The sequence below is a fragment of the Sciurus carolinensis genome, chromosome 9 (genome assembly GCF_902686445.1).
Source record: "Sciurus carolinensis chromosome 9, mSciCar1.2, whole genome shotgun sequence".
Taxonomy (NCBI): Eukaryota; Metazoa; Chordata; class Mammalia; order Rodentia; family Sciuridae; genus Sciurus; species Sciurus carolinensis.
In genome coordinates this window covers 99534808-99561795 of record NC_062221.1, presented here as the reverse complement: position 1 = coordinate 99561795, position 26988 = coordinate 99534808, and the positions used below count along the sequence as shown (strand labels likewise).

The following is a 26988-nucleotide window of genomic DNA, read 5'->3' as shown; positions in this document are numbered from 1 at the left end:
GAATACGGGGGAACTCAAGCCAAAATGTTCTCTTTGTGACAGTATGCCTAGATGCGAATTTGATAGTTGCTATGGATTCTTACCGTTTCGGGATTGTTTTCAAAGACCTCCCTTGCTTCTTCTTTGTTGCACAGTTCTTCAATGCATTCTCTTTCAAGATTGCCCTTTTTGGTTTCTTCAAGCAAAGAGTTTGCACGGCGTCTCCGAACGAGGACTTGTGAAGCATGCTGTTTTGACAAAACTGAAGGAAAAAACAAGTTTAGATGAATAAATCTTTCATTTTCCTTCTATGATATATTACTTTATTAAGCAATAAGAGTTAACATAGTTTTCTGCCTATGAATTGTAGGAATTGCTATAGTGGAACTAAGAAAAATGCAAATAAAAAAGCACTTTTGCTAGTAACTCAGAAAGTAAGTTAGGTGTAAAGCTACAGCACTACAGCACTTCTGCAATGATCTACACAAATTATTCAATTCATGCTTGAGGTCAAACACACCAGATAATATTCAATATTTATGTTATTTTTAGCAACATTGGCAAAACATCATACTAAAATGATTATGTCAAAAATCATAGTCACATTATCTTCAAAGCAAGAGAAATAAGCTTTCTCAATTTTAATGGAAAACTTCTGGGATCTCTGTGGAGACAAAGCAATGGAGAAGTACAGGCTAAGCAGCTATTTGAAAAGTACCTGATACTCTAAAACATTTGATTATTCATACAGACAGGAAAATAAAAAATTCATAGCAAAAGAAAGACCTTATGCAAAATTCAAAACACAGAGGACAAAGAGAATTGATAACTTTGGCTACATAAAAATGTTTTAATAGTTGAACAACAACCAGTATTACACAACAAAGTCCAATGCTAAGCAATAGATTAGAGGAAATTATTTGTATCATTGAGAAAAGAATTTATAGGCAATTTTCACAAATTAAAACAATTAGTTAACCAATACAGGAAAGTGTTCAAGGTTATACACAAAATCACTTAAATAATGTAAACAAAATATAAAGAAAATAATATAAAAAGATTGTTGAAAAATCAAAAATTCAAAACAATCTAAAGATCTTTCATGAGGGAAATAGAAAAATAAGCTAAAATACACCTGTACTGTGGAATAATATGCAGCATCAAAGGAAAGAAGGTACTCTTCTAAAGATCTCAAAGATGTATCTTAAAAATGCAAGTTGTGGAATTCTGTACCCATAGAATACATCCATATACTGATGCCAAAGTTACAAATTCATAAATAGTACATGGACAAATACATAGAAGAGGGTTTGATAGTCAAACTTCTAATAGCAATAATATTTGAAGAAAATTATGAAAAATGTAAAGTTTTGCCTGCACTATATTAGTATGTTGGCTAGAATGTTTTTTAATGAAAAAATTAAAAGGCACCAAACTTACAAAAAATTTTTATCCAGATTTTAATTGTAAGTGGCCTTTTCACTAAGAAGATAAACAAGTGATATAGACAGAATTTATTTCCCTTGTCTTTTAATACTGGTTAATAAGCAATAAATTCTCAAAAAGTGACAAAGAAGAAAAACAAATTCTAATCAATGATTATCATACTTCTTAGCTCAGTAACTGAAAATATTTTAAGTGAAGTAAATATTACTCTATTTCTCTTTCTTACCAAAATGGAAGTTTTAAATGTGATGGTTCTGTATGGTATTTATTCCTATCTCTCACTATCTTTATCAATGCTTATTAAAATACAGATTAAATCAACTTGGGAGGCTGAGACAGGAGGGCTCCAAGTTTGAAGCCAGTCTTGGCAACTTAAACTTAGTGAGACCCTGTCTCAAAACAAAAAAATAAAAGGACTAGGGATGTGGTTCAGTGGTTCAGAACCCCTAGGTTTGATCCCTGGTACCAAAAAAAAAAAAAAAAAAAAAAAAAAAAAAAAAGATTAAATCAGGTTTTGTATGTAATGAAGATAATGGGAATATGCTGTCAAGTGAATTACTGACTGATAAATTTCAACCCTATCAACAAGGAAAGTGTCTTACATGTGCAATTTTCTCATTTATTTGAAATAGTTGCAAGCATTCTGCTTTGTAATAAATATGGCAAAAATGTGAACCTTCTGAACTTCAAAGAAACATGTGATTCTTTCTGGAGAAAACAATAACATTTTCACTGAACAGTAACACTTTCACTGAACAATGAAAACACTGATGCAATAACCAAAAAAAACCAAGGTTAAATACATTTAGGAAAAAAAAAAACCCTCACAAACATTATTTGGCATTTCTTCCATTAAGAATATTAAGTTCGGTACTTAAGAACTTGATATTAATGTTTAACTATCTCTTATCCTATAAGGATCCCCACTAAAGGACATAGACTAAGCATATTAACTCACTGTTCATATTTGTGAAAGAGGCAGTTAACCACTCAGAACCATGGAAGATGGTTTAAAGGAATGCCTACCTGAGTTTTATAAAAAGGAGCACAATAATCTCCATCAGGATAAAAGTCAGGTGTGTTAGTGAATTTTTCATCATTGTGACCAAATTATCTGACAAGAACAACTTAGAATAGGAAAGATTTATTTTGGCTCAGTTTCAGAGGATTCAACTCAGGGTCAACTGTCTCCAAGGAAAAAAGCATCATGGTGGAAGGGCTTAGTAGAAGAAAGTGTCTCAGTTCATGGGAGCCAGGACACACAGACTGGGGATTGGGTGGGGAAGGGGCTGGGAAGAAAGCAAATCCTTTCAGGCATGCCTCCAATGATCTGCTTCTTCCAACTAGGCACCTCCCAGTAGTCTATCTAGGTTGTCAATGGATTTGATGGATTAATACACTGATGAGCTCAGAGCCCTCATAATCTAGTCATTGCCTAAAAGTCCCAACTCTGAATTCTGCTGCACTGGGGGGGACCATGCTTTCAACACATGAGCTTTAGGGGCCATTTCAGAGGCAATCCTTCAGCAAATATGCAACATATTTGTCCTAAGTTATGAATTCAACAAATGATAAAAGTAAAACTAGATCACAAGCATTCCAGTGCTCAAACCTACAACCCATTATTATAATCTGCCCCTTCTTAGAAAACAGGACGAAGTTTTATCGTTTCCCCTGATAAGTGCAATATCAAAAAAGAAAATCATCACACCTCTGTTCATGTTTAATTTCATCTAGGTTAATCCCAACAGTGCTTTAAGTTGGTATGTTATATAATAATTTTTAAAGTACCTATTATTTGATTTGATTTTCATATAATGAAGTGAATGCTGACTTATCATCCCAATTTTCCTATTGAAAAAATTGAAACAGAAAAGTTGTATGACCCAAAGTCACAGAGGTAGAAAGTTGTGCTGATGGAATTCAAATGCTTCTCAACTGTGGTGTTATGTGCTGATAAACCCATTGTAAGTTCGAAATATGATTAGGTTGAAATGCATTTAGTACAGTTAAGCTGTCCAAAATCACAGCGAGCAGCACAGCACAATATAGAGGAGTATTCACTGTTTACCCTCATAATCATTTGGCTGCTTGGAATTGTGGCTTACTGCCACTGCGCAGCATCTGGAGCATTAGATACCATACTAAATATCACTAACCCAGGAAAAGATCACAATTCAAATTATGGTTTCAACTGAAAGTGTATTATTTTCACATCATCACAAGTCAAAAAATCATTAAGTCAGAGTCTGTCTATATACCCATCCTCTTAGTTCAGTGCTCTTCAGTGCATGGCTGGTCCTAGGTATTCCACATATATGGTTTTCAGATCTGTGGATTTGACCAGAAGCTCACTGAAAATATTTTTTTTTGTAAAAAGTTGTTATTGACATGTTCTATGTATTTAGGCTTATAATGGTAACTTCTGTACTGAACATATACAGACTTACTGTCTTTAATCCCTAAACAATACAGCAAAGAATTATTTATATAGCATTTACATTGTATTAAGTATTATAACTAATATAGAAATGATTTACAGCATAGAGGCCAGAATGCAAAGGTTAAATGCAAATATCTTACCATTTTATATCAGGGAATTGAGCATCTATGGATTTTGGTATACCAAGGGTCCTAGAAACAATCCCCATCCCCAGATACCAAGGAATAGCTGACTTCAGACACTCAAATGCTTATAAGATACTTGACCTAAACTTTTGAAAAGAATTTATATGGTTGTATAGTACATAAGTTTGATCCCCTAAATCAGACATTTGCTCTCCTATATAAAATAAATCCATTCATCTAACAGTGTGCTTTCAAAGGATTCTACTACTCTTTCCCAGAAAAATACAAACATTACATCGTGACAACAAATTAAGAACTACAGGAATGCAGGATGAAACAAGTATGTGGTTAGAAGTGCTTTACCAGCAGATTCAAAGTTCTGCCCCAAAATATCCACTGTACTGGCTTTTTGCATGTCTAAAAAGTTTCATTCTTTATCATCATAATAACCATGACAAATTAGCATATAAATGTTGTTTTTACATCATCTCCCTTAAATTCTAACCACAACTATTCTAAGAAGATCATAATTTTCCATTTTATATATTAATAGGCTAAAACTTAAGATAGATGAATTGATTTACCACATTTATGCAGCTGAGAAGACAGGCAAGTCAGTCTCCAAAACTTACCCTCTTTTTACATTATTACACAGTCCCTAGTCACTTGTTTTGCTTTTTTGGAGTAAGATCTGAAGAAAGTCCTTGTTAAAACTCAACTGTGTTGCTTGCAAAGTGTTACATTCAGATTCAAAATGCTAGTCGTTAACGAATGTTGAGTTAATACTCTTGACTTGAGTCTTTCTGTATAAGATGTATGACTGAGTTGGATTGATTTTTTTTTCTTTAAAACATTTTACCATGAAGGTTTTAATCAGATACCAATTAAAACACGTACCTGTGTTTCAACGAAGAAAAAAATATCTCTACTTATTTATAGTTGTTTTTCCTCATGCTACAAACAACAATCATTCTAGAGTTATCACTTGATGACTGTTAATTCATTTCTTCAAAATACTGATTATAACAGATGGAACAAATATGTCAATAATATAATCTTTGTTCAAACATTAACTGGAATCCTCTCTTGAAATTACTGTCACAGCCTTCAATGTTACCTTCATGTGGGGGTAAATCTTTGTTTTTTAAGTATAAATTTGATTGTAATGTCTGTAAAAAGGTAATTTATTGTTATTGTTTTCATTAGCTCTAATCGTATTTAATGGGCTTAGAACTGTCTCACAGGCAATTTACTCACTGGTCAATTTCAGTTCCATCTCGGTCAAGGGAAAGTCCTTTCCTCAGGTCACCCCATTTCCCATTTAGGTGTCTAAACTTGCTACCCTCTGTTCAGGGAGGGTAGGATCACAGATCTATCCTAAACAAATCAGTCGAATATTGATGATGTGGCAGATGGAGTAGGCTCCAAACTTTAGGATAGCTCCTTTTCCAAAATTCTTGCATTTTTGCCTTTGTCTGGTATAGATGGTTCTCCAATTCCTCTCTCCTAAAGCCCATTGCTTTTTTCAGTTCTGCCTTCTCGTCTCTCCTGAGGCCTTTATTATTTGGCATTCCAAGAATGAAAAACTGCCCCTGAAAGAATGTGACCAAGAAGAGAATTTTGACTAGTATTTGAGTTGGCAGAGTGTTTTTATCTTTGATTGTACTTCAGTGTTGGATGGAAATAGCATTCATTGTACAAACAGAACTACCACAGAATACATTGAGATGTAAATGTATCTCACATTTACATGAATGGAATGTTTTCCTTAAACTTAAGAATTAAGATTATATTAGTTAAGAAAAATCTTTAGTTAAGAATAATGACAAATGTTTTAGTCAGCTTTTGTGTCACTATGACCAAAAGACCTCATAAGAACAATGTAGCGAAGGAAAAGTTTATTTGGTGCTCACGGTTCCAGGGGTCTCAGTCCATAGATGGCCAGTTCTATTGCTCTGGGCCCAAGTGAGACAGGACATCAAGGTGGAAAGGTGTAGAGGAGGAAAGCACCTTAGGACATGGCAACAAAGAAGTAGAGAGAGTGATGCTTACCAAGGACAAAATTTAAAGCCCAGAGGCATGGCCCCAGTAACCTACCCTCTCTAGACACACTCCACCTGCCTATGGTAACTACCCAGTTAATCCATTCAAGTGGTTTAGTACACTGATTAGGTTAAGGATCTCATAACCTGATCATTTCACCTCTGAACATTCACTGTCTCACACATGAATTTTTGCGGGACACCTCATATCTAAACTATAACATAGGAAAACAAATAACTAGATGTCAAAATTTTAATTTAAAATAAATATATTTTAATTAATTGAAATATATTTTAATTTTTCATAAATATTTCTACCACAGAAGTACATTTGGCAGATGGGGTATATTTTTTAAAATGTAAAGGTTGCAAGAATTAAGAAAAATACAAAGATATATATATTTTAGATAGGTCTTGATCACCCTACATAATTATTACCAACTTTCAAAAAAGCTTATTAGCTTTCAGAATGAAATGGTATAACTACATGTAGTTATGATTCAATTAAAACAATTTTTAAAATGAGGACAATTATACTTGCTCTTCTCTAAATTTCACATTTTGTTTCATATTAAGGATTATTTTGCTGAGCATTGGTTCTCCTCAAATTATTGTGTTAAGAGTTAGAAAAGAAAAGGTGTAGTGGTGCACACCTGTAATCCAAGCAGCTCAGGAGGCCGAGGCAGAAGGATTGTGAGTTCAAAGCCAGCCTCAGCAAAAGAGAGGCGCAAAGTATTTTAGTGAGACTCTGTCTCTAAATAAAATACAAAATAGGGCTGGGGATGTGGCTCAGTAGTTGAGTGCCCCTGAGTTCAATCCTGAGTACCAAAAACAAAAAAAAAAAAGAAAAAAGTTAGGGGTTAAAAATTATCACGTAAAGTTAAGCAATGAATAAGATACAGGGATTTGTTGGTTCTTTACTGTGAATTCAAAGAATGAGATTCACACACATGAAGGGTGAGAGCAAAGAAACAGAATTAAAGTAATAGAAAGAGAGCTGAGCTCCTGCAGTGGGGAGGGGTCCCAAGACAGGGTTGCTGATGAATGCGTATTGTCTAGGACTTAGGTGGCCCTGAAAACCATAGGCTAGAGATTTTAAATAAGTGGGTCTTTGAGTCCAGTTACACCAAAGACTGGACCCCCACCCTTGGGCCAATAAGGATATTGATTACATGATGCTTCACCTCAGGAACTGACTGACTGATAGGTCCCACACATACCTTCAGGCTCCAGTGGAGTCACTGGCCATGAAATAAATGTCCACTCCATTTGCAAACTCCTGTGGGTGGGGGGTGGGGCCATAACCCTGTCTGCCTAACACATTACTACCTCTTGCTCTCATAAGCATTTTGAAAGAACTGAGCAATAAATAAGCTAGTAAGAAATCCTTTAAGAGAGTCAAAGATCATAAGATATAGGTCTAGGTAAGGATTTAAATGTAGGAGAAGAAAATGAGGAAATAATCTGTGAATGATATGTTGCATATATAAAGGTGAGCTTTAAAATATTTGGATTAGTGGGGTGAGGGCTGCATTTATTTACAAGTAGAAAAGCCATTGGGAGTCATTAAAAAATATGACCACTGACCCCCAATTCTAGAACAGAAGTAAAATGGATATCTCTCTACTATAGAAGTTAATTATACTTTTAATTTGTAGTCCCAATTCTTAAAAAAAAAAAAAATACATCTCTCTGTCATTGTCTACACAAGATTAAAATGCAGCACACACTAGTTACTCCCCCCCAAAATGACAAATACTGCTACCTGAAAGACAGAATGGGCTGCTCATTATCGAGAAAAAAAAAATTGGCCATTTTATTCATTTGATTTGTTCATTCTCAGTGAGTGATAAATAAAGATGCCTCCTGTGAAGGGACTCAGTTCAGAATTTGGCAAGGTATGAAAAAGAAATTTTCTATAATTCTCTCTATTCTTCTCTTGATTGCTAATATTTGGCAAACTGGTTATATATCATGAGACCACAACAGGTTTCTTATATGACTAGAACAAGATATTTATGTAGTCAGTGTCTCCCGTTTTATTTGTCTCCTACCCCACTGGGACACCAAAACACCATCTGATTTTGACGTAATTTACCAAGAGATTACTGCACAAGAACTTTTTTGTTTTTGTTCGATTTGACCTATTTTGGGGGATGGCATCAATATTATGAGTTCACTGGCCTGTGTCTATATTTATGTCTGGAAAAGCAGTAGGCAAACTACCTCAGGACATTTTTAAAGGCCAACAATGAGTTGGCCTCATTCTGTAATATCCCACTTCATGCAGTCTCCCCCAGATCTCTGAAATAAGCAAGTCTGAAGTATGCTTACAGGCTTAAAAGGACTCCAGGTCTTGGGCTGGGGGTTTAGTTCAGTGGTAGAATGTGTGTTTAGCTTATTCAAAGTCCTGGGATCTCTCCCTGGAATTGAGGAGATATATTATTTATTTTTTTAAAGTGTTTATGTATAGGTGAGATTGTTTAGAATATTGGTATATAGTTAAGTAGGTGTTTACAATTCAATACAGGTTTTACAAGTCTCTCAAAATTCCTTGTTACACAGCCAAAAACTAATAAGATGCAATCTAAATAACAATGGAATAAAATCATAATTTATTAGGGAAAGGAGAGAAAATGGAAATCAGAAAAAGAAAGAATATAAAACTAGCAATAAGAAAAGGAGCATTTATTAGAAATTGAGATCCTCCTTAAAGAGAAACAGCCAACAAGTGAAAAACATGTCTATTTCCCCTTACTCTAAGCAAAATAATAAAATAATCATTTGTGTTTTACTGACAGGGCATTATAGACCAAATATTTGTGTGTGTCTCTCTCCCCTACAAATTCATGTGTGACGATAACTGGAGGTAAGTTTGGTTTTTTGGCGGGGGCAGGTACCAGGAATTGAACACAGGGCACTCAACCACTGAGCCACATCCCCAGTACTATTTTGTATTTTATTTAGAAACGGTCTCACTGAGTTACTTAGTGCCTCACTTTTGCTGAGGCTGACTTTGAACTCATGATCCTCCTGCTTCAGCCTCTCAAGCCACAAGCATGCACAGAGATAAGCATTTTAAAGAAGTAATTAGGGTTAAATGAGATCATAATGATTGGTATCCTCATAAGATGTGCCACCAGATGATTCTGATAAGGGCTTTCTCTCTTTGTACATACATGCACCAAGGAAACCCATGTGAGAACATAACCAGAAAGCAGTCACTAAGCCAGGAAGAGAGCTCTCTTCTGAAGCAGAATTAGCCAGCACCTTGATCTTGGTCTTTTCAGCCTACAGAACTGTGAGAAAACAAATTTCTTTGGTTTAAGTAAAATAGTGTGTCACAATTTGTTATTGTATCCCAAAGAGACTAATATACAGACTTTGACATTGAGAAGTAGTGTGCTATTATAACAAGTACTTAAAAATGTGGAACTGCTTTTGGAACAAGGTGATGGGAAGAGGCTGGAATAGTTTTGAGGTACTTAGAAAAGCCGATTACAGTTAAGGGAATATTGCTAGAGATATGGACACCAAAGGGAATTAGAGTGAGGGTTCAGAAAGAAAAGAAGTAAGTTAGGGAAAAAGCATCCATCTGCTCAGAGGTTATATAAATAATCATCAGCCAAATGTTAGTAGAAATATAGTTTTTTTTTGTTGTTGTTGTTGTTGTTTTTGCGGTGCTGGGGATCGAACCCAGGGCCTTGGGCTTGCAAGTCAAGCACTCTACCGACTGAGCTATCTCCCCAGTCCCAGAAATATAGATTTTAAAGACCTTTTTTGGCAAGGTGTCAGGCAGAAATGAGGGACAGATTATTAGAACTGAGCAAAGAGTATTGCTGACAAATCCCAGTTACTTCAGAGGCAGAGGCAAGGAAATTGAGAGCTCAGGCCAGTGTGTGCAAGATAGGGAGACACTTCCACCCATAAAACAGCAACAAATAAAACAAAACAATAAGCATCACATCAATTTTATAACTCTATTCAGGATAACAAAGTAGTTGGTATCTTCCTCTTTCCTTCTTCTATTTACTGTAAGGAGCAATGATTTTAGTTTTCAAAATAATAATAGCAGGCTGGGGAGATAGTTCAATTGGTAGGGTACTTGCTTTGCAAGCACAAGTTCCTGGTTTCAATCCCCAGCACCGCAAATAATAATAATAATAATAATAATAGCAAAATATAACCAAATATTTGCATAAAGTTAATAATAGATATTTAAAAGACAAATAAGAATTGACCCTAAATGAAACAGAGATTATTGAAGACACCAAAGGTGACTTCTGAAAATATAAAATACTTTATATAAATTTGAGAGAATCTGGCATCCATGAAACAGACTTCACTAAAAATAAGAAACACTGGTGAGCTAAAATATGATTCTGAACTAAAATATTATTTTGAAATAAAGAAGGCAATGGATGGATTGAAATATAATGAACCATGCTAAATATCAATTTAGTGACATGGAAGATAAGTCAACCATGTAGAAAATGATAAGTGGAATATTTAAAAGAAATGATGAGGCACAGTAAATAGGAAACAACAGCAATATCATAGAAGTTCCAAATATAAACTAATAGAGGAAAACATAATTAAAAATAATATTTATAGGGTTGGGGATGTCGCTCAATGGTAGAGTAGTTGCCTTGCATACTTGAGTCCAGGGGTTCAATTCCCAGCACCACAATAATAAATAAATAAACAAACATAATATTTAAAAATTCCTAATCAGTAGGAAAACATAAGGCTCCAAGTATATTTAACTTAATCAAGATAAATTAGGGGGAAAAGATCTATCGATAGGTACTTCTTAATAAAATTTTAAAACTCCAAAAATAGAGACAATATTCTATAATCTTATGGAGGAGGAAAAAATATGTTACATACTATCAAGTAAGACAGAGTTGAAGAAAAGAGGATGAGTAAAATTCTTCACTTGTCATACTGGAGAGTCAATGGATGTCTAAAGTTGCAAAATAAAAAGAAAAGAAAAAATTTGGAAAGAGGACTCCATTTGAAATCAATAATTTTGTGATTCTGTTTAAAGCCCATGTATTAAATATCCTATACAGCTTTAGATCTAACATCAGTGATACTTAAATTTCTAATAGTTAACATAGTTATAGTAACAAAAACTTGATAAAGATAGTATAGAAAAGGAAATATATAAGCTGAGCTGGTAAAGGAGTACAAAGGGCAAATCCTAAACAAAACATATATTACTTTAATACAAAAATGTATCAAAAAATATAACATGACCAAGTAGATGTTATTTTAGAAATATAAGAATGATGATTATGACATGAACTTAGTTGCCTAAAAGCTATTTAAAAATTTTTCTAATTTAAGAAAAAGTGATTTAAAAAAAAAAGCATTAGGGATCTAGAATGACAGGAAATCTTCCTTGACAAAGAGTACACAGCAGACACCAACAGTGTAAAAGACATTAGTCAATTAAACACTAAGAATAGGCACATTAAACTCAGGATCAAGACAAACAGGCATAAAAACATTATTACTCCTCACTTATCTAAATTCCCAGGCAAGCAATAACTGAAGAAAAAAATGTTGTAAAAATATTGTATAGGGATACACACTATAACATGGATGATTATTGAAAACTTTATGCAAAGTAAAAGAAGCCAGACTAAATGACAACTATTTTATGATTCCAGTTATATGAGGTACCTAGAATAGCTAAACTCAGAAAGAGTGGAATGGTGATTGCCAACATTTGTGGAAATGAACCTTTGGGGAGTTACTGTGTAATGGGAAGTTGCTGTATAATGGATTCAGTTTGGGAAGATGAACATTTCTAGAGATGGATGATGGTACACAACAATGGGAATTACTTAATGCCACTGAACTTTACATTTAAAATGGTTAAAATAGTAAATTTTGTTCTACGTATTTTAACACAAAATATACATAGGCAAAGACAAAGTGATGATGTGGAGATGACTGATAATTTACTAATGAAATCTAAGAGAATTTTCTGGAAATTCATTAGTGCCAACAAGAGAGTATGGGGAAAGATATAGAAGACAAATTTAAAAAATAAATAAATAACTTTGCTATATACCAGCAAAAATTGTCCATAAAATATAAAGTGAGAGGAGCTTCACTGCAGAGATATTATCAAGAAACACTTAGTAACCAGTGTAACTCCACATCTTGTACAACCACAAAAATGGGACATTATACTCCATGTCTGTATGGTATGTCAAAATATATTCTACTATCATGTATAACTAAAAAGAACACATTAAAAAAATTAAACAAAAACAAAAGAAAAAAACAGTAAGTCACACACAAGATCAATATGATAAAAAATATTACTGAAAGACAAAAAAATTTATAATATGTCTCACTCATATCGTCATCCTGCACAGGAAAGCCCAATACTTTAAAGATGTAATTTCCCCCAAATTAGCCTATAATTTTGATGTAATTGTACTAAAAACTATAATTACTATTGTTGAATTTTAAAAATTGTTTATAAAGTCCTTTTGGAAGAATAAACAAAGATAATATATAGAAGAAAGAAAATAAATAGAAATCATATTTAAACCTAAAAATTGCATTTTAGTTCTCCAATTTTTCTTTCTTTATGCCAGTCTAACTTTATGGACACCAGATCTGCTCAGATTTACTTATGATATTAGTTATAAACTTCTTAAAGTTGTCTTTTGTGACCTCAAACACCTCTGTTTCCTTTGGGGTCAATTGTTTCGTATCTTTCTCTTATCCTTCACTTTCATGCAAATATCTGGTAATCTTTGGCTGTGAGTCATATCTTTCATATATTAAAAAGAAAGCCAGAGAAATGGAAGCATTGCAAGTACAGCACAGTAACGAATGGTATGCAGAAGGTTCCAGGATTCTCAGTGACCAGTATCCCTAAATTGCACCCACTAAACTGATCGATGTCCTTAAAGTCCCATTGAGTGCTAAGACCAAGAACCACAATCACCAATATTAAAGTCGAGCAGACAACTATACTATGCAGTGCCATGCATACTGCAGCAGGGACTAGGTCATATTTGGATCTCAAAATCGCACCCCAAACCAGGCCAATTAGCTACATAGTTTCACTCCTGTTATTTTTTATGAACTGGCAATCACTGTAACCTATTTTTATAAAATTGAATATTTTGTACTTCACTTACCACATTTAGCAAAGTTTTACTCTGCTTTTATATTATTGAAGTGGAAGAACCAATGCTTTACATCACACTAAAGTCCAAATTAAAAACAAAAATAGGAAAGCAGATTTGACTCATAAATAGTAAAAATGTGTTTGTCCCAAAGCACAATTTACACCAGTAAAAATCAGAGTGAAATAGAAAAAAAAAATGCAAGATTTATAAAAGATGCTTAATATTTTAACACATACTGAGGACTTACAAATCCATAAAAAATATGTACAAGAAATACGGACAAAAATCATTAATGGGCATTTCTTGAAACTAAATATAATACTAATAAGCTTATGAAAAAAGTTGAACTACAAATGTTAACAGAATTCCTTCAAGCCTCACCAGACAGTGGATAGACATAAAAGTTACATTAGCATCTGTGGCTGAATTTCAGTCTTCTTATACTCCCTTACTTTGTGATTCAGAAACTCTAGTCTTATCAAGTTTTTCTTAAGCATTCATGGCAAGTTTCATGTCCAGCTAAGATATCTACTCATTCCACTCCCCTAAAAGGTCATCCTTCTTTTATTACAACTGCATTGACAAAGGCTTTTTTAAAAGTTAATATCCAGTGTTAACTAAGATGAGAGGAGCTATGCATCCTCAAAAATCTACTCTTAAAAGCAAATTCCCAGAGAGATAATTAATATTATATACCTAAGACATACAAAATAGGCACACTATTTAGGTATTCAGTTGACCTTTCTGTTTCTAGGAAATTAACCTGAGGAAATGAACATGCATACATATAAAGGAATATATATGGATATGTGCAACACCATATTATTGATATAAGCAAAACACTGGAATTAATTTAAATGTCAAAAATGTGTTTTAGTTAACTATATTATGATGAACACACATAATGGAAAATCATGAAACTATTTTAAAGCCCAACAGATTTTAATCTATTGATATAATAATCATTACTGAAAATGTAATATATCAGGTTACAAATAATGTGTAGAGCATAATTCCATTCCTGTATTTATATATTTTATTCTCTAAAAAGTATATATGCAGGCCAAGAAGTTTAGAAGAATATAAAGAAAAACTGTATATTGGTATCTGGTTTTTGATACTACAAATGGATTTTTTTTTTTTTTTTTTTTTTTTTTTTTTTTGCGGTGCTGGGGATTGAACCCAGGACCTTGTGCTTGCGAGGCAAGCACTCTACCAACTAAGCTTTGTCCCCAGTCCTACAAATGGACTTTTTAAAAATGCATAATTGTATTTTCATATTAGATTGCATTAAACTTGGATTACAAGTATAGTTTTAAAATGAAAGAAAAGCAGTAGAGTAGAGCTAGTAGTTCAAACTGGTGAAAGATGTTCAATGAGGCCAGAATAGCTAAATGAAATTCCAAGTTAATCATAATGCCCAGCATAAATGTTTATGTGTGTGTATTTCCCCCTTCCACCCCATGGTACTAAGGATTGAACCCAAGAGTGTTCTACCACTGAGCTACATCCCCAGGCATTTTTATTTCAGTTTTGAGAAGATTTTGCTAAGTTCTGAGGCTAGTCTCAAACTTGCAATCTTCCCCTCTGCTTCCCAAATAGCTAGAATTATAGGTGTGTGCCATGGTGCCTGGCTGTATGTATATTTCAGAACAGATAAAAGAGATAATTTTTAATGTTCTCACCATAAAGAAATGATAAGTATTTGTGGATATGTTAATTACCCTGATTTGATCATTCTACTATATATGTATCAAAATACCACATTGAACCCCATAAATATATATACAACTATTTGTAGATTAAAAATAAAATAAATCAAACTTCATAAAACTCTAATATTTAAGGGAAAGTAAAGATCATTAAAACAAAAGCAGCCCAGGTGTGGCAGTGCGTGGCTTGGGAGATTGTGGCAAGAGAATCTTGAGTTCAAAGCCAGTTTCAGCAACTTAGCAACTTAGGGAGGCCCTTAGCAATGTAGTGAGGCCTCAAATATATATATATATGGGTTGGGATGTGGCTCAGTGATTAAGTACCCCTGGGTTTAATCGAATCCCTGGTACCAAAAAAAAAAAAAAAAAAAAGAGAGAGAGAAAAAAGAAAGAAAAAGCAATTAAGAACAGATAGAAAGAAAAAGAAAATTTGCAGATGAAAATATTTGTAGACTAAAAGGAAGAGAATTTCAAAAAGAATATATAACTTTAACATTTTCAATTACCAATCCAGTTGGAGAGTGAAAGGAGAGGTAATTGAGTGCTCCAGAATAAGTTATTTCTTCCTAAGTTCAAATATGAATAGGCTGAGAAAGAGGATATAATAACTTCAGATAGAGGCAGGGTAAAGGAAACATTCTCCTACAGCTGGGGAGGTATATTCCAGAATAGCTGTGAAGCTCATTGAGAAAATGTCAAATATGCCATTTAGAAAATGGAAAATATCACATACTGCAGGAAGTCACAATTCATGGTGTTCATGAAGATTTAGGAGTCATTGTTCTTGAATGTATCTTTTTAAAGTCCATTAAAAAAAAATTCAAGATGACTAAGAACTAAACTGATAGACTAGAACAAGTGATAGCAAGTTCCTGTTGCTATCTCATCTGTAGAAATGCTTATCATCTATTCTATAATTTTATCATTTTACTTTCCTTCAGGACTGGAGAATCTAATATCTATATTCAGAACAATGAAAGGGGGGGTTCCTCCACAATAGAGTTAATATGCTTAACCTATAATATTTAGAAAAATCAAAAAGTAAAGGAGGGATAAAAGCTTCTAAACCTACTTTCAAAATAAACCCATTACTAAAATGCTATCAGTTTTCTTCTAATCTTTTTTGTTATTCAGAATATTGGTGTTGTTTATTCTTGAATTATTCAAGGATTCTTGCCCAACCCCACAAAATTATTATAATTTTTCCTCATATGTATTTTCCAGACTCATGTGGCATAAAACCTAATAATACACATATTTAAATTAAAAGGATATGCACTATTGAACAATAAGTCAAGGCATATTAGGTTTTCTTTTTCATAATTTTGTTTTTCTTTTCTTTTTTTTTTTCTTTTTTTTTTTTTTTTGGGTGCTAGGGATCGAACCCAGGGCCTTGTACTTACAAGGCAAGCACTCTACCGACTGAGCTATCTCCCCAGCCCCTGTTTTTCTTTTAGCATTAACAAAATGCTACTCAAACAAACCTTACCAATGCAAGATAATTTGAATTTTCCTCATGTCAAGCAAGTGTCATCCTGCCCTTTCTGATTCATTGAATGATGACATGAAACCAAATCCCACACCTGATAAAATTCTAATGTTTCCCAACACCTCTGCATTCATTTCAAGATCAGATTCTTCACTGTTGGTTTTGTGTGTTTGCTTTTGCTAAACTTTTCTTCTCCTTTGCACCTTATGGGACTCTCCTCTTATTGATCTTAATCAACTTAGATGTAGAAACTGATCCCTTTTGAAGAACTGAGGCAGAGGGAGGGGAGGTCACAGGTAGGACTGCAGTTATGTATATTCAAGCAGGGTTTTCCATTTAAATTAGAATGTAGAAATGCCAGTTTTTAAAAGCCCTTTTCTGCTTCACTTCTAGTCACAGGCTACATTTTCTTGCCATATTGCTCAGCCTCCTTGCTCCTTTCTTTAACATCACCCCTTCTCTCTCCCTGATTGCCCTCTACTATGGTTTAAATATGGACATTGTCCCCCAAAGGTCCATATGTTAAAGGCTTAGTCCCCATGTGGCACTGCTGAGAAATGCTGTGGATCTTTACGATATGGACTCTTTTGAGATTTCCTTTGGGCATTGAGCACATGCCCTGGAATGAAATTGTGGGGCCCTGGTTCATTCACTCTCTTCTGTTTCCAGAATAATGAAGTAAGCAGTCTGCTATGTGCTGCTGCCACAATGTACTAACCTTACCAGAGGTTCAAAGCAATAGGGCCACTTGAACTTGGACTGGAAGCTCCAAATCCATGAACCACAATAAACCTTTTATCTTTATAAGTTAATTGCTACAGGTATTTCATTGTAGTAATGGAAAGTTGACTAACACCAGCTACTGCCAACCCTCTAAAGGTTTGTTCACTTCTTATACATATCATTTATCTATCTTCCCTGAAATCTCCTTATATATTAGAATGTCTCAAAATTTAAATGTGCATAGAAATTACCTGATAATTTTGTTAAATTCTGTATTCTGTGTCAGTACATCTGAGGTGGGTCCAGAGATACTTCATTTCTAAAATGTTCTCAGGTAAAGTAGTCCATAAGTCACACTTTAACAACAAACTTATGACCTGTTTTTCAGGGCTTTACTTTCCAAACCTAAAGGTGTTTTTCAATGTATTTATTTCTAAAATAATAATAGTTCTAATCATAGGAATACTTTCAATATCAGCTATTAACATTTTTCTTTTCATTCTGCTACATTAAAGGTCAATGCAATGTGATAAAACAGAGTCCACAGCTGGTGTGTTGGTAAGTATAGTTAATTATGCTATCACAAATCTTATTCAGATTATTAAATATATTAACAAAAACTACATAAGCAATGAGTATTTATACTGTCTTAGAGGAAGAAACAATTTTAACTTTAGAGGAGACAGAGACAAATGCTGACAAACCATTTCAAGTGCTTCCTTCGAGTAGAGTGATTTGAGCAAAAAGCACAAGTGCGTTTTGCTATTTCCAAGCTAAGGAGTTAAGTACACCTCCTCCATTGTTCTCTTCATTGCATGGGCATTGCGAGCCATGTGCACCAGATGGTATAACTAAGATGGAAAACACATCGAACTTTACATGATTAACAAACATGTTCTAATGTTATGGTTTAGATATAAGGTGTCCCCCAAAAGTTCATGTGTGAGACAATGCAAGAAAGTTTATAGGTGAAATGCTTGGGTTATGGGAGTCTAAATATAATCAGTGCATTAATCCCCTGATAGGAATTAACTGGGTGATAACTCTAGGGAGATAGGGTGTGGCTAATGGAGGTGGCTCATTAGGGGTACACATTCTGTCCCTGGTGAACAGAGCTTTCCCTCTCTGCTTCCTTGTTGCCATATCCTGAGCTGCCTTCCTTCACCATCCCCTTTCCACCATGATGTTCTGCTTCACCTCTGGTCCAGAGCAGTGGAGTTGGCCTTCTATGGACTGAGACCTCTGAAAGTGTGAACCCCCCCAAAAGCTTTTATTTCTCTTCAATTGTTCCTGTCAGGTCTTTTGGTCCTAGCGGCAAAAAGGCTAACTAAAATGCTAATATTGCTAAATCACTGAGATTTGAAAATTTGGAGGTTAATTTGGAGTTTGGGGGATTAAAATGTTATTATTCCATATTCTATTTGATTCTAACTAATTATAAGATTATGAAAAAATTTAAACTAATGCTTATAACAGAAATTATTCAATAATATACTTATCTGCTTTTTTTGTTAATTCTAAAAATCAGAGGAATCCAATAAAAACAATGAGTCCTTTACATTTATCCTTTGTATGAAATAACCAATAAAGCAAAAGAATATGAAAAGTAAAACAGTGTCAAATAATATTTTAAATACTAGGGAGGAATAATTGAGAAAATGGCAGTTTTCTCAATTGTTCTTTAATATAAATGGGGGAAAGATTCTAGAGAGCTCTAATCATGATTTTAAAAACAATAGACAAAATCTTACAAAGTATTCTGAAGTCTGAGTGAACTTTGGAAAGCTCACCTGAGAAGGTTAGAGTGTGATGATAAAGAAGAAACGACTTCCAAACAGAAGGACTGGAATGTGAAAAGACTGTAAGAAGAATAGCCCTTTTTAAAAATAGGGGCAGGTTATTACAGAAAGAAATAAGAATGGAAGCCTCCAGATCATGAGCCTTGTTTACCAAGTTCAGACTTGAAAAGTACAGGTACCAGACAATAAGCAGCAGCAAACACTTTCCTGTTGATCTTATCTAAACAAATTGCCGCATAATAGAGAGGTTCACATGATGGAAGTGGTAGAAAGCCCAGGGAGCTGAGGGCCTCAGTCCTGCAGCTGCCAGAAACTGAATTCTACCAACAACCAGTGAGATTGGAAGAGGACTCCAAGCTTCAGGAGAGATTTCTTTCAGCCAGGGGTGACTCTTTGATTTTAGTATTGTGACCCTAAGTAGTCTCCCTGAACTTGTGCCTGCACTTTGTGTCCTTCAAAACTATGACATACACTATGTTACTTTAGGTTGCTAAATTTGTGCTAATCTGTTACACAACAGAAAACTAATTTTTAAAAAGGCAAAACTATAATTTTGAATCAGGACTAATGTATTAATATTATTACTTTCATTCCATGTGCTAGCTAAGGCTGCCAGTTTCAGTTCTAACAATTGGCTTGATTGGTTAATGCCATTCTAGACCAAACTTTGGCACATGCTAAATAACAGTGAAAAGCTAGACATTCCTTGGTGTAATGGAACAGAAAGAATTCACAAAGACGATGAGACAAATTCTGGCTTGAATCTTTCATGTGGTTTCTGGCTTGACTCTTTCACGGCGTTTCTATCTATTCACTCTCCTCACTCATCTATTCAATCCCTGAATATATAAGGAAAATAGTCTCATAATTATGATAAAAATTGATTATTGGGGAGTCAGCTATTAAGAGTTTAGTCACTGTTCTTTGGGATACAACATTATCTCCCAAAATGTAGTTTAAAAAATGTGGTATGTTTTCTGTGCCAGCAATCATTAATACATAGTGTTTATTTGTAGATGTTTGGGGGATATGGTGGACCACCCCAGGGGTAGTCCACCACTGAGCTACATCTAGTCCTCTTTATTTTGAGACATGGTCTTATTAAGTTGCCTAGGTTGGCCTTGAATTTGCAAACCTCCTACCTCAGCTTACTGAGTAGCTAGGATTATAGTTGTGCACCACCACACCCAGCTTTGGCTTCTTTTTGAACACCAAAATGCACAGGTCAGGAATGAACCTAAGAAGGGAAGAATTACTTGCCAAAATCTGATGTTTAGTGATTATTATGGTTGAACTGTGTCCTCTAAAAAACACTGAAGGCCTCAGTACCTGTGAATGTGACCTTATTTGGAAAGTAATAAATTCAATTTAAAATCATTAAAGTACACCCTAATCTGACTAAGCAGTGTCCTTACCAAACAGGGAAACTTGGACATAGAGATAGATATGTTCAGAGGAAAGACAACATGAAAACAGAGGGAGGACACCTCTGAGGCTACCAGGCACTGGGAGAAAGGCATGGAAAAAATGCTCCCTTGAACCTCGCAGAAAGAATCAGTACTGCTGACGCCTGAACTCAGACTTCAAGTCTCCAGAATTATGAGACCATAAATTTCTGTTTTTTGAGCCATTCAGATTGTGGTATTTTGTTAAGGCAGTCCTAAGAAAGTAATACAGTCACCTATTCTCAGATTTTTGCATTCCTTTCTCATCAACCAGGTTCTCCAGAACCAAGAAAGAATGCATTCACTCTGGGACCTAATAATATATTTTCCACTGAAATTAGAAGCTGAGACTGCTATATGGCCATTTGAAGTTCTTTACAACTCTTGGAGAAAAAAAGTATGATGGTGAAATGTCAACAATAATATGACAATAATCAATACAAAACAGTGTTATTGCTACATATAAACCAGGGTTAGGAAGAGTAGAACTCCTTTAGAATGACTCTTGTCCACAGTAGCAACAGCAAAAGAGGCAATGGGTACATTATCATCAAGCAGGAACAACAAGGGCTCAGATTCTTCTTGAATAAGGGTGTGGTTCATCTCATTGACAAGAAAGAAAAATGAGGAGTTTTCTAAGTGCAAGAGAGGCAGGAGGGCTGGGACTGCAGCTCAGTGGCAAAGTGTTCACTAGTATGCATAAGGCTAGGTTTAATCCTCCAGAAGAGGGCAGGGAGGAGGAGAGGGTAGGAAATGAACAGTGATGGAGTTACTACTAAGATCTAGCTTGTAACTAAGAGAGAGACAATTAAGTCCTAAAGTCACTACCCGTATTCCCTTGCTTGTCTTATTTTTTATTTTTTACTTTTTTGGGAGGGGACCCATATAGGATGTGCTGGTACACAAAAACATATCATTTTATCCATGAAGTACAGTACAGAACCAGCAGAAGCATAGCCACCACCTATTGATACTAAGTTAGGAAATGGTACCCTCAAATCCTCCTCACGGAATGTGGTGACTGGAATCTATTGAGAAGGGGTTTTTTTCTGCTATATAATAGTTATCTGAATTAGAAAATATTTTCAAATATTAGAAAATATTTTCAAATGGTATTCATGGAAAAAAGGGCATGTGCCCTATGTAAATTTATGATTATACAAATGGTATGCCTTTACTCCATGTACAAACAGAGAAACAACATGTATCCCATTAGTTTACAATAAAAATTAAAAAAAAAAAAAGGGCATGTGTATATATTATAAGTCAATAATTAGAATGTGTGGACTTCTCTAATAAGTGTTTTCTTCCAAGAATGCATTCCTCTGTGGCAACTGTCCTTCTGGTACTCTGTGTAATTCTAGTAAGTTATTAATCACAGGACTCCAGAGTCAAGAGCAAAAATAAGTCAAAATGATCAGGCCTCCTAGGAGTCATAAACAGAGATATAGAGGACTTGAAGACAGATAGAAGGTAGTCATCTGATGACAGTTCCTAAAGTATTGAGATCAAGTACTGAGTCATGAGATCACACTGTACAGGTCTCCTAAATGCAAGTCTCTGGCTTTCCTGGGTCTGGATGTCCATTATGCCACACAATAGACTTATTTTTTTGATACCAGGGATTGAACCCAGGGGTGCTTAACCACTGAGCTACATTCCCAGCTCTTCTAAAAGTATTTTTATTTAGAGACAAAGTCTTACTATGTTGCTTAGGGTCTTGCTAAGTTGCTGAGGCTGGTTTTGAACTTGTGATGCTCCTGCCTCAGCCTTCTGAGCTGCTGGGATTACAGGCATGTGCCACTGCACCTGGCACTCAATAGACTTCTAATAAATCCACTTAACTCTTCTTCCTTCCTTCCTTCCTTCCTTCCTTCCTTCCTTCCTTCCATTCTGCCTTCCTTCCTTCCTTCCAACAGCAAGAATGTAGTATTGTTGCTTATAGTTAATGAATACTGATATATGTATTATTAAGTTTCTTATAATATTTTGAAGGTTTCAGTCACTTAAATAGATCATTTAAGCTAAAAAAAAATTAAACATTGTGGACAGTGTGTATTATGAAGAACATTACTATATTTCCTAGCATAGAATGGTAAGAGAATATGGCATAGGGTTTATTGTTGTCATTGCTATATCAGAAACTGTTCTTAACTCTTAATGCACAAACCCTAACTGTAATATAACCTTGATAAAATCTCTACAGCAGAGCAATATTTTGGACTTTGGAATACAGAGAATTTAAGAAAAGATAAGAAATAGCTAAAGGGACAATTAGAAAAGAAGAGAGTACAAAAGGAGAAGGAAAATATGTCCAGGGTAGACTGCAACTACCCAAAAGTGGAAGTCTAGATAAGGTCAAATTAGCATAGCCAAAATAGATATCCTCTTCCTTCTATTTCCCTGTATCACAAGTCCTTCAAGAGAAATGATTAAAATATGTAGACAGTATGCATTTTAAATAGATTCTTTCTCTCTCTCACATATAAATATATCTAAGTGCATATATATACACATATGCATATATGTAATATGTGAAAAATAAATTAACAGCTCTGAAAAATTCCTTAATTATTAAAATTAAAAACTTGAACTATATGATTTATATCAATTCTCTCAAAAATATACCAGCAATTTGTAAACTTTTTTCTTTCATAGCAACTATGTTTCTATTAGTCTTTAATTTATAATGAATTATAAATAAAATATTTAGACTACATCTCAAAATTTAAATCGTTTGGTGGTAAAGGACAGGGGATGCAGCTCAGTGGTACAGCACTTACCCAGCCTGGTCAAAGCCCAGGGTTCAATTCCCTGTACCACAAATAAACAAACAAAAAAGCAGAAACAAAAACTGCAGGGAGAAAAAGCATCTTATCTGTACCCTTATCAGTAAACCAGACAAGATTTTTAATCCAATTGAACAACCACAAATTTAAATGGCCATTAAAAGGCCGACTATTCTTTGTGTAATATACTTGTAAAATTAATTTACCTAGTTTTTCAGTGTCTATATACAAGTGTAGTTGTCCATATGTGTACATGTAGTACACACACATATATAATTTTTACCTCTGCTTAGATTCAATCGAAATGTAACCATACTGACAAAAATAAAGGATCTAACAAATTCCCCTCATGACAAGCAGTAAGTGTAGCGAACCACTTTTGCCTTTCTCTTCTCTAAAACACTAGTTTTCAGCAAATATTTGGTTGTCCTAATTAACCATATAGATGAGCTAGTGGATAGAGTCACATACAGCCTGAACAAATTATAGGGGTTTGATTGTTGAAGTTGTACAGTTGTAGCTCTTTAATATAATGTCAACAAATAATGTTTTAGTCTTTAAATTGGAATTTTAAAAAAATACCTCATTCATCCTAATCACTAACTAATAAAAACAAGTGTAATTCTACTAAATGATCATTTTTGAAAAGTTTACTTTGGAGCTATAGGTAGCCTAAATGTTATTTTTAAGTCAGAGTTACTTCTCTTGTGCCAATTCCTAAGAATAAAACAGCACAAGAAAAGCACTTTAAATCGTGAATGTACTTATACTTTAGAAAATAAATTAGCTGACAAATAAAATGTACAAAAAGCCTTGATACTATTTATTCATTTTTCAGAGAAAACTCAACATGCTACCTTGAACCTGGGTATGGGAACATAAGGAACTGTATATACAAAGATAAAATACAAGGAATTCACGCCACCACCTCAGATCAGTGGTACACACTGTCAGAAACCCTGAGTACAAAATGATCTGAGAAATGTAATATTTAACAGTATTTTTTATTTCAAGATTAGAAAAAAAATCTGCCTATTGCTATGCAAAACCTCGGTTATCCTGAAACAGTTCATTTGTCAATGCGAGACTAGCAAACCAAGTTCAAAGTCCAGAAGTTGCAAAAGGAGAGTTAGTTGCAGTAGGGGTCCGGGGTGCAGGTTTGGGGACAGTATTTTGTACAAGGGGAGAACAAGTGGGTTGACTTTTCTTCCCTACTCATATACTGCAACGTGCTCATCCTTGTCCTTTGGGATCTTCAACTGTTGGGGTGGGAGGGGGGGGTGAGTACATGTTCTTAATCCTTCATTGATACTTAGTGTCACCCAGGTTCTTGCATCAGTCCTGTAAGCAACACATGATTCTCACGGCAGGGCAAATATTGATTCTCCCCACCATTACACAGCTCGCTAGATACGCAGCTGCTTCCATCGACTGGGTGGTTGTCAGGACTTAAGGGAAAGTTTCTAGGAGGCTGCAATCCTAGAGAAGAAAATCCTACCAACCAGGGCACGTAGCTCGCTTGCCAATGCTGGGGAAGGGAGAAGACAAGACGCTATTGATTTACTCACAGTTTGCCTCTGAGACTGGAAGCACTAGGGCGAGGCACGCCAGGAGCGCCCCGCAGCGCCCACCCAAGACCCTCATTGCGAAGCGGGCAGAGGCGCGGGCGAGGACCGTGGCGCGTCGCAGAGGGACCTGAGAGCTGGGCGCTCGACAAAGTTGCTAGCCCGGGCACTGCTCTCTGAGCACTGCAGCGCGGCGGCGCCTGAGAGCCAGCGAGAGCCGGCGGAACAGCCGGGGGCGGAGGGGACCGCCCGCTCCCAGCCCCCAGCCCGAGAGGGGAAGTGATAACGAGGACATTTCCTGGAAGCTTTTCGGAGCTGGGGGGAAGGGCTACGGAGAGTGTTGGAGGCCTAGCTAATATTGCCAGACTTCATGTCATTCCTCACCGGTTCCCAAGGTCCAGCTTTTCCATTTCTCCAGAATGCGAAGTTTTCAACCGGGAAGAGGTAGAGGAAAGGAAAGCAATAAAAATCTTTAAGGGAGGCTGAATGTCTAAAAGAACTTTGAGGACTTTGAGGATCTCCAGGCTCAGGAAGAGAAATCGCGAGAGGATGAATTTCCCATAAGGATGCTATCCCAAAACTAGATGTCGATGAGAACTTTGGGAAGACTTCAGAGAATAGAAATAATGGAAGAAATTGGATCGTTTTGATCATACATATTTTTGTTTTGGTCCTGCATTTGTGGTGTTAAAAAAAAGAGCAAAAAAAATAATGTTTTGAGAATAAAAACACAATGTATCAAATTCTATCACCTTTTTACAGCTTGTTTTGTTCTTTGCATATTTACCTTTAGTTTTTGTCCTTAGACTTCCATTTGTGAAATATGTTTATGGTTGCCTCTGTAGCTAAACTTCCTGATCTCAAATTGCATATTCTACCACTTACTAATTATAGCTTTCAGTAAATTGCTTAACCTTTTTAAGTTTCACTCAGTCTTATCATCTGTAAAATAGGGATAATTATAGATTTTCATATGGCTAATGTTAAGGATTTCAGTAGACAACATACAAAGCAATAAGTATGTATCAAATAGTATTCAATGCATAATTATTATTCATTTTCTGCCCAAATGAAATATCAACTGATTTCCTATGTGTATGAGTGAAATTTAGTAGGGTTTCATATTTTAAGGGTGTCTTCCAGCTCTAGCTTTTTACAGTTCTGTGACACAGCTTGGTGCAATCTGACCAATATTAGAATCACTTTTTCTCATAAGAGCATGGACTGGGGAATTTTCATTCACTCTGTAGGGGAGGAAAATTCTTTCTACTATATGACCTGTATGTTTTGGACCTGGTCTTAAAATTAAATTGACATAAGATAGACTAACAAGAGAAAACAATATATAATCACATATGTATACAGGGAGTTTCACAAAAATATGAGATTGAAGGAGGTGGCCAGATGATTGACACAAATATCATCCAGAGCTATGGAATGGTAGGGAAGTTGGAGGTTTATAGGAGGGAAAGGAGACAAATTAAAGGACAATAAGGGGAGGAAATGTATTGTTAAGAAGAGTAGCCTTGTTGTGCAGGTAAGAGTTTTTCAGGCAATAAAAATTATCTTTAGGAGTAGCTCTCTTCCTGCACAAGTAAATAGCTTTACTAATGGAAATTTAATTGACAAAGGTGTAAATTTGCTGTAATTTAGATTTACCATTTCCTCCAAAGACTTGATATCCAGCCTGTGGTGATGGAACTATTAAAAGGTAGGGCTTAGTGGAAGGTCACTGGCGACACACCCTTGAAGAGAATATTGGGAATCCCATGCCTTACTCTGTGTCTCTTTTTGCTTCCAGGTGCCATTAGGTAAGCAGCTTTCTTCTGCCAACTGCTCTTCTGCCAAGATATATTGCATACAACCTGGCCAAGCAATCATGAACTGAAACCTCTAAAACCCTGACACAAAATAAACTTTTCCTCTCTGTAAGTTGATTTTCTCAGGTACTTTGTAATACCAATGAAAAGATGACTGACACAATTTCCTTTACTAATGAAGAAATTAATTATTTTAGGCAGTTGAGGGGAAAGTAAAGAGCTTTCCCAACTTCTATTGGTTCTTGACTGCCTTTGATGCAAAATAATCCATATGCCAAAATGGCATCTTTTGAAATGGCATGTTCTGAACCTCTTCAACTCATTGCAAAAAAGACTTATTGAAAGTCAGGTGTGATAGGGCATGGTTCTACTTCCAGCTACTTGGGAGACTGAGGAAGGTGGATTTTAAGTTCTAAGCCAGCCTGTGCAACCTAGACCCTGCCTCAAA

General features: G+C 35.2%; 1 protein-coding gene across 1 annotated transcript in view; it reads right to left on the bottom strand.

Annotated features, from left to right (window-relative positions):
- Pros1 (protein S) overlaps positions 1-24943 on the bottom strand; it is an 88103-nt gene extending 63160 nt beyond the window's left edge. The window contains exons 1-2 of the mRNA XM_047564955.1: positions 24724-24943; positions 84-241 (exon numbers count right to left, since the gene is read on the bottom strand). Coding sequence (XP_047420911.1) covers positions 84-241; positions 24724-24799 — 234 coding nt within the window. The 5' untranslated portion in view covers positions 24800-24943. The remainder of the gene's footprint in view (positions 1-83; positions 242-24723) is intronic.
- Between the last annotated feature and the right edge of the window lie 2045 nt (positions 24944-26988).